This window comes from Callorhinchus milii, unplaced genomic scaffold, assembly GCF_018977255.1.
Source record: "Callorhinchus milii isolate IMCB2004 unplaced genomic scaffold, IMCB_Cmil_1.0 Scaffold5, whole genome shotgun sequence".
Lineage (NCBI taxonomy): Eukaryota > Metazoa > Chordata > Chondrichthyes > Chimaeriformes > Callorhinchidae > Callorhinchus > Callorhinchus milii.
In genome coordinates, this window is record NW_024704746.1 from 14462916 (window position 1) to 14475118 (window position 12203).

Here is a 12203-nt window from a genome sequence, read left to right on the forward strand (position 1 = left end):
TATAGAGGAATCCTCCTTACTACTCCCACACCCAATGTGGAAAGTCTGGCATTTGTCTCATTCCGTTCCGCAGAAGAACATGCAGAGGAGTCTGCTGGCCTTTTCACACATGTTCTATTGGAAGAAAAAGCATAAACAACAACAACAACAACATGGGAGGGACTGAAGCAGGAATAAAGACTTTGTGTCACTTTGTAGGCGACTGAAAGCACTATACCACTATTAAGGCTTACAAATTGCAACTGCATTGTTCTGCCCTTTTTCAGTTGCTACAAGGCAAGCGCTACAAGGTTAGGCAGGTCTGCAGTAATCCAAGGTAGTGTTGACTGTTGATTGGTCAGTCTGTCTCATAAGTGAGACTTGGCGAAAAAAATACTTCTATGGACTCAGCCCTGACAAGCCAAAGTCCTACTGGATAGCCTGTCCTGGCTGGACCAACACCATGAAGTTTGCTAGCACTTTGTACTATTACTTAGTTACATTCTGTGAAATTTTAACAATTATTTGATTTTATAAATGTATTGTTGTCAAAATGTGTTTTTTTCTGCCAAGTATGAAGAAATCACTGGAGGAAAACTAACGGCCCCAAGCTGAAAATGAAATAGTTGCTTTAGTAAAGCTTTTCTGTGTCGTTTTCCTTCGTTTATGAGTGACTTCATGCACTTTTGTGGATGGGGTGTAAAAAATAATTGAAGGCTTTTGAAGACCTTCAGATAAAACATCTATCAGCAATTTAAAAAAACATGTGATAACCCAAAGAAGTGTTTGATGCTAAAGGTAGCCATCATGGCCACTTGGTGCTGTGATAGGAAGACTGCAGGGTGGGCATTCTAAAAGGTTGAGATTAGATGAGCCAAAGGTCCTTCTTCATCTGAACTGATCTTGAACCCTGTTTGACATCGCTTCAGTGTAATAGATCTTTGAAGAACAAAATGGATGGTAGTTAATGCAGCAGGTCGTTAACAAAGTAAGAGCCTAAGCAGATCAGCATAATGTGGATGAAGAGGATCCAAGAAATAAATCAGACTACCCAAGAGATTCCATGCTGTTAGAAATTAATGATTCTCAGTAAACATATGGTAATTCATCTGATTTAATGTGTGAGATATCACTACTATTATTTTGTTATCACAGCCTTTACCTAGGTGGTGACAATGTGGAACTCCCTGTGAGAAGCTGTGGTTATATAAAGGATTCACTAATGCATTTAAGAAGAAACTTGACACCTATATGAGAGACAAGGGGATAGAGGGGTGTTGTGGGGAGGAGCGGGGTGGGGGAGAAGGTTAGGAAGGCGGAATTAGATGGGCTGGAGGCTCGTGTGACATGTAAACACTGGCACAGACTCATTGGACTGAATGGCCTGTTTTAGTGCTGTGTAATTCTATGTAGTTACCAGCTTGCTTGTGTCTGGACCAAATAATTTGCTGCTTTCCCAGAAACTAGTAGATTATTGGAGCTCTGTGTCAGTGATTAAAATCTGGTGGCCGAAAGTAGTCAACAGACAGATTCCTAAATGTTAAAACATATTTCCTGATATTTTAATGTGAATGGAACAACTATGGAACACTTATTTGCCCGCCACTGACTTATAAGTAAGTGTTTTCGATGGGTCCCATGTAAATCACCCCAGAGTGACACTACATCATGCGCTGAGGTCATTACAGCAAGTGCAGTGCTATGGAGGCATGTGTGGAATGCACACTTACAAGTAGGACATAGAGGATCGTCTGAAAATCTGCTCCCTCTCCCACTTGGACAGCTTCGGGAGGCAAGCTTCAAAGTGGCAATGGCAAAAGTCCTGGTGCATTTGTCTCTTTGCCTTCTTGTCTAGCGATATAGCATGGACTCATGAGTGAGACAGGGAGTGTTGAATAAACTTTTTTTAAAAAAAAGAAAAAGCATGAATGTCCTCTTTACAATCAAAACAAATCTGTTATAAAATGAAGTGAGTATAACGTTTCCTGTTGACTGCTCCTTTGGTCACCCTACTTCCTCTACCCTCCCTGCCCTCCACCCCTCCTGATCCCAACCCTCAACTCGGGTCAAAATCACTGACTGTCCAGGCCCTTGGGATATCCTCCTATCATGAAAGATGCTATACAAATGTAATTTATTAATTGTTGTTGATTTTCAGGGTATGCTGATTGAAGGTCCTCCAGGTTCAGCAGGTCCAGAAGTAAGAATGTTTTTGTTTTACATGTAATATTTTAATAATCGAAACAAACTGATCCAAAGTTCATTTTCTAACCGTATTGATTGTGTGAATCCGGGAGCATGTCTATGAATAATACCAGCGTTCTGCAGGTAAACACATGGTAGAGTTAACAGCTTTCAGAGCCCAGTGTCAGTGAGTGTGCAGTCTTGTATTCTCCTGCTGTCTTCCAGTTACACAGAGCTAGCTCTGAACATGCCGTTAAATACACTCTCTTTACTACCCTGACTGCTGGTGGAATTTCAAATGGGCTCTTTTCTTGCACTCAAATTTGAAGGGAAGCGTTGTGGACTGCCTGGCCTCTTTTCAAAGTTTTAATTGTAGCAAAGTTCAAAAAGTTAGTTTTGCATCGGTTCCAGTTAATTGCCAGCAAGAGTTAAGTTGTATGAGACTACCCCTTCAGATGGTATCACGTCCAGCGTTAAACTCCAAACTGACACTGGTAATGATATAGTTATGCCGTGCGTTCTGAATCATTGACAAGTTTTAATAGTATTTGATTAATGTTAAGATCAATTACACATGGTGAAGGAGTGATCTGTTGGGATTTGGATGCCTGTTCATCCTGTGCTGGAAATAAACTGCATTTGCTGTGATTGCAAGCAGTGGAACAAAATGTGCAGGTTTTTATAATCAAACGAAGAACGAGTAGAAATGGGATCATTGCAGTTTAGTTACATTTTATAATTTGCAAACCACTGAAAAATGAGTATGATTGGGAATAGTTTCTGGAAAAAAGTGGCTTATATGAATATATATTCTCCACTTCATTCCATTATGTTTTAAATGGAAACTGGATTTTGGCCATGTATAGTTCGGGAATTGCACGCCAATGTCTGTGAAATTGATTTTCTTGGAATTCTCCTGTGCTGAACAAGCAGCTTGAGTATCGGAAGAATCAGGCTTTTTAATTCTTTCTGCCAATCATTCACTAAAATTGAATGACTAATGCTGCTTTTCCCATACAGCTGTATTATTTTTATATGAAGGAATGCCTAAAAAGGGTAGGGTGCTATCTTCAATATAGAATACTCTTTTTAAAAAAATTGCTCTAAATCAGTCACATGGTGGGAAAAAGAGAGCCTTTTTGACTTATTTCATTCACTCAAGAACTCGGAAAACATGTCAACTTCTTTGATACTGATACTTCAGCATTGAAACTCATTGTCCTTGCAGTGAGGAAACATGGCTGATCTGTGCGTAGTTAGGTCAGACTATTTCGCTCCAATTTATTAGTTTGAAAACCAATAATATTAGTATTGTGAGTGTATGGTGTTGTCATCATGGATGTCCTGAATGTTTTTAGCAGTAATACATACAGTTTCTTTACTATTCTAGGGTCTACCGGGTCCCTCAGGTCTCCAAGGCCCCCCTGGTCCTCATGGTGACCCAGGTGAAAGAGTAAGTAGTGTTGCAATTTATTTTTCTCTCAGCTACATTAAAGAAATTAAAGAAGTTTCCTAAATGAAAGTGTAAAAATGTTGGAAAGTTAGTTACTGACAGTTGTGATGACAGGGGTATATCAATTGATTTAGTAAAAATTGCAGGAGAATGTTTTAATTCATGTCTTGTTGGCTAAAGCAATGCACAATAATCAATTTCTACTTCACTCTGAACAATAGCTGAGTTAGTGACTGACTGAGGTATTAGAAAAAGAGACTATGATAAAGGTTGTCACTGGTTAAACTTACACCTGTTTTTCAAGGCATTCAGTAAAATATTTTCTGCAGGTAAAATCAACTTTATATAAAGAGCAACAGAGAAGTAAACCTTAAATGCACTTATGTAGGTAGTTTTCAGAGTTGTAATGTGCTTTATAGTGTGAATTTTATCGTTTATCTGGTGACCTTGTGCTGCTCAGGTGTGTGCAAAGGAAAGTATTCAATTTCCCTGGGGCAATAGTCATTAATTCCAATTTTTCAAAAGGAATTCTTTGACATTGTGAAAAAAACTGTTAAGATTTTTAAAGTTATCCAGATATATTGTGCCATTAGTGCAAGCAAATACTATTTATTAAAATACATTGTCAAAGTACCTTCCTGAGAATGCTGCAATTTAAAACCTACATGTTGGATGTTTTTTAAGACACTGAAAGTTATGTGGAATATCTCTCATATGTCTGGAATATTTGTTTTAGTTTTCTGCTAGAATGAATAAACTTGGATAGTTAACATGGGTTAATGACATCAGCATGGGTTTAATTTCTGTCTATAAACAAGAACGTTCCTATTTTTGTAGAGCACATGTATTAATATATCATCATAAATAAGTGATGTAAATAAAACTTTGCTTTAAAATATGCCTAAGAATTCCAAAATGTTGTGTATGATTTTCTAACTCCGTATTGGACACTTATTTCTATCACAGAAATGACTATGCATTTATAGGAAGACAAGTCAACTTTAAAATATTTTTACATTTGGTCTGTTACAATTTGATTTTTAAATTTCTTATTATATATTCATTTAAACTCCTTAAACAAATAATAATTAACTTTTTGTATTTAATTGGTAATTTTACATTGCATTCAAATATCTAGAAGTTACAATGCCTCAATGTAAATAATCCTTACATTTGATAAAGTGCCTTATGTTGATACATCTCAAAAGTATTTCACAGGGTTTACAGCAGACTGTATTTGTAGGTGAATGTGACAGCCAATTTGCAAATAGCGATGTCCCACAAAGAGTCATGAAATCAATGACATTTTTTCAGTTTGGGGGAATATTGGTCAGGACATCAGGAGAAATTTGCCTCTCTTTTTGACTAATGCCATGGGATCTTTAACGGGGAGACTGGACATACAGTCTACGATAATGCAGTCCTTTATCGCAGGGTCAGCCTGAACTGTGAGCTCAAAGTCCTGACTAATTTGGTATTACAAGATAAAATAAGTGAACTGTTACTTTTTTGTTATTGTTTTAACTAATTTAAACTGAATTCATTTTGATCTCTTTCCTGATCATTCCAGGAAAAATAGACAAGCGAAATACATTAACTACATTGTACGGTAAAATCCTGTGAAACGCTTTTAGATGTCCTCCCAATGTGAAAGACGCTATATAAAATGCAAGGATTATTATTTTGTTGAACATCTGTTCCAGGAAGGCTACTCTAAACTATCTGATAGAATGGAATGACTTTTGCTGTGATTTTCTCTGCTTCCATTGAATTCTTGGCCACCTCAGCAAAGCAGATAATGAACGCAAAGGCCGCAGAAGATGGCATCAAGCCCAGCCACTCTGTGGCACCACATATTGATACAAGTCTACACTGTACGAGCCTGCTGATTAAAGTAAAATTGTAGTTCTCTCAGCGGTTGATTTGCAAAAGCCACTGACCAGTGTGAAACTGAGGCTGTAAGAAAATTGTGGCCTGGAAATAGCAAATCTTTGTGACTTTTAATGACTACCTTAAGTATGTGCTCCTATTGGACAATCCACCCATTCGTAGGATGGTCCAATGAGATGCTGTTTCTAGGCCATGATTTTCTTACAGTCCGAGTTGTAATGAAACGACAAGGTCCTGTCCTCAGTCTGCTGAGCTAACCTGCCTCAGCTGAGTTGATACCAGACATGCTACAATTGACCTCAATGCCCCTGTGCTTGGGAGAAGCAACTGAGTCAATGCTGCTCCTTTTCACTATCCAGTGATCTCTGCTGAAAAGTGAGAGCTTGAGTGGAGACAGGATCAGCCTCATCAAGCCAATGAAATGCTGGATATCATTGCAAAACTTGCTATTACTCACTATCTAGACAAATGTGTGAAGAATTGACTACTTGGGCAAGGTATTTGAGTGCACATGCCCCCTGTGGGTTTGCACCCCAGCTTGAGTCTGAAGTTCCAGGAGATGAAGGGAGAAAATAGGAGAAAAATTAAGTTTATTGAGCTATTTTATTTGGAAGAGCAGAGGTTGGAGGGGAGTGGATGCTGTAATGAACAATGACCCTACTACATTGCATTCAGCAAGGCAGTAAAGGTGGGTTTCAATAAAAGTAGTATTTGATACTTTATGTTTTCAGTACTAACACACATGAGCAATTCAGAGAAATTACTACTGCGGATGTCAGATGAATTGATGATAGTCTGTTGCTATTTCAGTAACTTTCATTCTTGAAGAACGAGCTGCTTGTTCAAAGGTTCTCGTTGAGGTGAAGTATGCCAGATGTAAGACACTAAAATAAGAAACGCCTGAGGCCTGTTCACATCATTTTAGGGTCAGTTGTGGTAGGATTTATTTTCAAAGAATTTTAAGGTGTAAGTAAATGCAGGCATGTGCAGGAAAACAGGTGCTGAGGACAAGCTTCATACTACCTGATTCTCCTATTCAGGCATGCCTTTACCTGGTTCTTGCGTAATCTATGCATCTACTTACACAATGCCTTCCTCTCTCTCTTGCACAGGGTCCCCCTGGGCGTTCTGGTCTCCCTGGTGCTGATGGCTTACCTGGTCCTCCAGGCACGATGCTAATGTTACCGGTAAGTTGCTTTTATGTATATCTCGATCAGTGGAAAAGTAACTACTTAATTGAGTTGCATCAGTTGCCTCTTCCCAACACATTGTAATGATACAAATTGCATAGCTAGGTTAAGGCAAGCTTCAACAATGAAAATAGATGAGATGGTGGTTGTACTTTGAGTTGTGATGCATATTTCCATTTTTAGTGATCTACATGCCCACAGAGACCCTATGTCAAATGTCAAGCTTAGTCCAAGATGTTAGAGCCAGCTTGCAGGATTTAAACATCAGAGGCTTGAATTCTATCATGGTTTAAATCATAGCTGGGCAGTCAAAGTTTTGCACCCGAGCTGGGGGCTGGAATCAAGAGGGGTAGAGGGAGGGCGGTAGGAGTGGGAGGATGACCGAAAGTATGGTCAAAGAGGAAGGTCTTGAGAGGGAGCAAGGAGGAGGGGCTCCGGTGCGGAGTTCCAGAGGGTGGTCGCAGAAAGGCTGAAGGCTCTACCACTGATGGTGGGGCAGGCGGGCGGGGACATGGAGCAGGCCAGTGCCTGCTGAGCAGAGGGAGTGGGCAGGTTGGTAAGGTTTTAGCAGGTTGCAGCTTCATGAGCAAGTGAATGACATTTCAAGAGAATGTTTATTCTGTCAATTTTTAAATGATATTGACGGATGGGAAAATGTAGCTATTTTTAGCTCCAGTCTGTATATGATGTAAAAGCAACTTTTGTATATACTCCACAGTCATTTGCACTAACTACCCTTTGCTGAAGTGTATTATATCAGCTACAGTAAACCTCTGAACTATGCTAACTTTGGGAGACATGGAAAAAGCATATTAAACCAATGGATGATTATATATAATTCATTATGTGTATATATATATGTATATATAGGCCACAGAACAAATAAATTCTAAATAAAATCTCACTTAAAAGGCAAGTTACCTCGAATTGTTAATAGATATAGGCAGACAATTAATTATCAGACATTTCTGTGTGGCTGGAGTGAATGGGAATCTCGCAGCTAATTCCATTCCAAGATGAGGAATCAATTTATACAAATTCCATTGCCCCATAAATCAGGTTGTTTAATGCAAGTTGTTGAATAGCTCTGATGTGCTTTATAAGGAGGAGATGTATTTACAACTTATGCATGCTGAAGGAGGAGGATGTGGCATGAACAGAATAAGGCATCTGTTCCATATTACCCAGTCTTTAACAAAATTACGAACTGCATGACAGGGTGCTATTTACTAATAATGCCTGTTTTTACTACATTTCTCATTAATTTGATGCCACTGAATCAATACTAAAATCGCACTACAAATTGGGTCTGTGCTCAAGCAAATTGAAATATATCTGGATAGGTGACTATGTCTGTGGATGCTGGAGTGGCACCGTGAGTGGGAGCTAGTAGTAATAATAACAATAATAAAAATAATCCTTACATTTTGATGTAGTGCCCTATCTCGCCTTCAAGACAGTGAATATAGTGCCTAGAGTCTGATTTGTGACACAGGTCTGATTAATGAATCTACCAGTTTATCTGATAACTGACTTGTGTCCAACATCAATTCCTCCCCCCCCCCCAGTGTTTGCCTATTTAGGTATGTACCACAAAACCTACGTTTGTGTTGCCTCTGAAACTCATTCACTTAACCCTGCAAGCACCTGTAAGACACCTTTGTTGAACTCTCCTCACACATAGTGTCATTTTAATGTATTTTTTAATAATCCTAACATTTTAACATACTAATCTAAATGATACACAGTATTTTGGCTTTTCAATCATATCAATATTTGGTTTATCTCAGCTGGAAACACAAAATTAAAAACTCTGAAAGCTAATTATTGAAATGCTGGCAAAGTACCTTTATTAAAATCTAATTTGAAGTCTATTAAAACTCAAATGCTGTTGGACTCATTATGAATAAGGTTTGTACTGTACATTAATTCCCATAATAACTGTTGAATCTCTCCCTACCACCCCACCCACACACACAGAAACACACCCATATGCACAAACACACAAACAAAGGATTGCAATGACCTTTGAGTTCTGCGTGGACCGGTTCAAGAATCAAAACCTGGAGATTAGCTAAAGAAGGGCAAAGCGTTCTGAATTACTGAATATAGAAAAATGATTAAAGTGTTCAAAAGCAACGGTTTTCCACAATGTAGTTGAGAGAAGAATTTCAATAAAAGTAAAAAGAATGCTGGCAAGAGACCCTGTTTAAAAATTACTGAAATATAACTTAACTATATTAGATATATAAATATCAGAATCTTGGTTGTCAGTTGGTGAAAAGGTAACACTTGACACGATTTACTTTAAAGTGTAGTGACTGCGCATTTGTCAGTGAACATAGCAGCCAATTTGCACCCAGCAATATCCCGCAAATGGGCATGAAGTGAATGATCAATTTTGTCTTGAGATTGTTGGCCAGGAAACTATGAGAAACTTTTCTCTTTTTTGAATAGTGCCATGGGATATTTAATGTTCACCTGAACAGGCAGAAGATACCGTGATTAAATGTCTTATGCGAAGGGTTGCGCCTCCCAACAATGCAGCGCTCTCCTAACACTCTTTGGACTGTCAGGGTAGACTAAGTGCTTAAAGCTCTGACTACCTATAAAACAAAGATCGTTGAGATATTATGATAATATTTAATCAGGATTTGAATTCTAGCTAATAATTGTTGTGGGGAAATTCACCATGCTTTGTCCATTTGTTTTTGCAGTTCAGATATGGATCAGATGGTCAAAAAGGTCCAGTTGTCTCTGCCCAGGAAGCGCAGGCTCAAGCTATTCTCCAGCAGGCCAGGGTAAGAAATCCATTTTTTTCCTGGAGTGGTTCCATCACTGGTTTCCTCTCATATGCAAGCGCGTATAGAATCACTGACTGCATCAAGTGTAACACTTGATTAATGACTTGCAAATGGTGCTTCACTGAAACCAGAACACTTCAGACTTGTCAGCTGCGTAATCTGGTAGCACTTTGTATTTTACTTCTCAATAAACCACTGCTCGCTGTGTCTTACCCTTTTGTAAAAAAAAGCTAGATTTGAATTTAAAACTGCAATTACAATGAAATGTACTGTAGAATTTTAACTATTATGGTTACATTGCCTTTAAAAACAAAGGTCTTGAAATGATAATGTAAAATATAGTTTCCCAGAAATATGACCAAGGGATAAACAAAACTGACGTGTGAAACACACACATCATATGTTGTATCTTTACCTATTATTACCAGGTAATCTGCTTTGTTGGAAGGTTTTTATTCAGATGCATTCTGACTGTTGTTTGTTTTCTTTAGATTGCAATGAGAGGACCCTCTGGCCCAATGGGTTTAACTGGAAGATCAGGTCCTGTGGTAAGTTAATAAAAAAAATTGTTCTTATTGTTCTTCGATTGTCCATATGTTTTTTTTNATAAATTTCATTTCCATCATGCCGTTTTACTTAAGCAGACACCGGTTATTTGAAGCAATCCAAAACGCTGTGTCCATTTACATGTATATTCAAAAAAGAGCTCCTCTTCCTCAGGCAGGCAACCTGATAGCAGCCAAAATCGTAATGTCCCTTGAGCTCTTTCCATCTGTGGAAAGAGGCATCTCTGAAGCTCATTTTTGGGTTATATTGGCAGCACTGAAGAAAAACACTCCTCATGTCCTAAGAATAACTCTGTTCATTCTTGCACTGGCTGTGACCAGTGTCGTTATTTTGTCTGTTCTGAATTCTGGCTGGCTTTCGTGTACAGCCAACTTCTGATTCAGTTTCTGATAGCAGCACCAATTCCATCTGACAAGCATCAACACAGACCTGCAAGTTGTATCAATTGAACCTGTGTCGAGTGGTGTGCGTGTGTGTGTTTGCCACAACATTTGTGTTTTTCAATAAAAATGACATTCTAGGTAATTCCATCCAACCTGATCTAGTCCTCAGTGTCATAAACAACTCCTGCATTTGTGATTCTACATCTATAGCAGGATTGGAAAGTGAAATACTTTTTTTTGTATTTTTGATAATGAAAAATAACTCAATCATCCCCTAGGTTCAGAAATATTTCTTTAACACAGATTTTGTTCAAAATATGACTAATATATGGTATTCAGTCGTTTTCAAATCTGGATCAAAATGGTAGTAATAAACCATGCATTTAAATATTGATAGCCATGGTATAATATTTTAAGTAAAATTGAACTTCTGAAGTACTTTACATTAATCACTCTGAGAGAATGATTGCACTTTTATGGATGAAGAGGGCTTCATTTGAATAGACCGGACATCTTAATTCCCAAGTCCATTTCCTTCAGTGCACAGTATTTAATCTACTTCATTTCATGGATTGGAAAGGAGAAAGATTTTCTTAGCTGTGGAATGTAGATTGCATACTGTGGTCTAAACACCACCTACATTGCCACATATGGCTCGTCTTGGCTACAGATTCCAGGGAGGGGTAAAATAATTAAAACTCATGGTTCAAATAACTTGTATTATGGCGAGCAGTTCAGTTAAACTGCATCGCTATAGGCAGGCTTCAAAGCATTTCATAAACTTCTATATCAAAATGATTTGACAAAAAAGCTTTATAGGGCCTCCAAGAAAATGGTTTTGGAAACCCTTTTTTAAATTTTCTTTTAAAGATTAAAGAATATGAGTTCTACTTAAATGCATCACTTGTCAAGTCAACAACAACAACTGGCATTTATAAAAGCCATTATAAAAATTGCCACACTCCTTGTGTCTTAAAAAACACAAAATAAATCTATTATACCCGACTCCATCACTAGCCCAGCTCCATGCTATACTCTTTACTAAACAGTCTCTAACCCCAGCCTCACTGTACTCAGCTCTCCACAGTCTCTGTCCACAACTAAGTCCCACTCTTTACTCAGCTCTACACTCTCCAGCATGAACTAACTCAGTGTGCATTGCAGGCACCACATTCTTTCCTTCTTGTAATTAGATGTCAGCCACTGAAAATGTGGGTTGGTCACCACAGTTTAAATGACGATGTTGTGCTTCATTTTAATTACAATTAGAGAACTCTGCTTCCTGATTTTTGGCTAAAAGTGCACATATTCACAGTAGGAAATTCCACGCTTCATGTGCTAGATGTAAAAGGCCAAATAAACGCCTTTTATTTAATTACATGTTGTATATTTAGCAATACACACCCTTAATTCGTGAATCCAGTATTATGCAGCATGTTTTTCCTATGGCTGACGCAAACAAAAAATGCCACATTGACTGGAGCATGAAGTTTTGTCCAGTAAGAATGTTGGCTGTTGCAGTATGTTGTAAAGGTGTCATCTTTCTCACACTTGTCACACACACGCAGAGTGTCGTCAATGGCAAGTCTGAGTGGTTATTTCTTCTCCACTGATTCCCCATCTCCCTGATGACCTCTCTTGTGATTTTGTGCTGAAGGTCCAGGAAACATTTTTTTTAATTCTAATAACTAGTGCAGCATAAACAACAGCACTGTGCTAGAAATGTTAATGTTTGCCATTACATTGTTGCCTC

The 12203-nt window shown here is 38.2% G+C and overlaps 1 protein-coding gene across 2 annotated transcripts in view; it reads left to right on the plus strand.

The window, feature by feature from the left end:
* The window catches only part of col11a1a (collagen, type XI, alpha 1a), a 144430-nt gene that overhangs the window by 48552 nt on the left and 83675 nt on the right, over nt 1-12203 (plus strand). For both annotated transcript variants that reach the window (XM_007887285.2, XM_007887286.2), the window contains 5 exons: nt 2138-2179; nt 3554-3616; nt 6619-6693; nt 9414-9497; nt 9992-10048. In XM_007887285.2, the coding sequence (XP_007885476.2) occupies nt 2138-2179; nt 3554-3616; nt 6619-6693; nt 9414-9497; nt 9992-10048 (321 nt within the window). The remainder of the gene's footprint in view (nt 1-2137; nt 2180-3553; nt 3617-6618; nt 6694-9413; nt 9498-9991; nt 10049-12203) is intronic.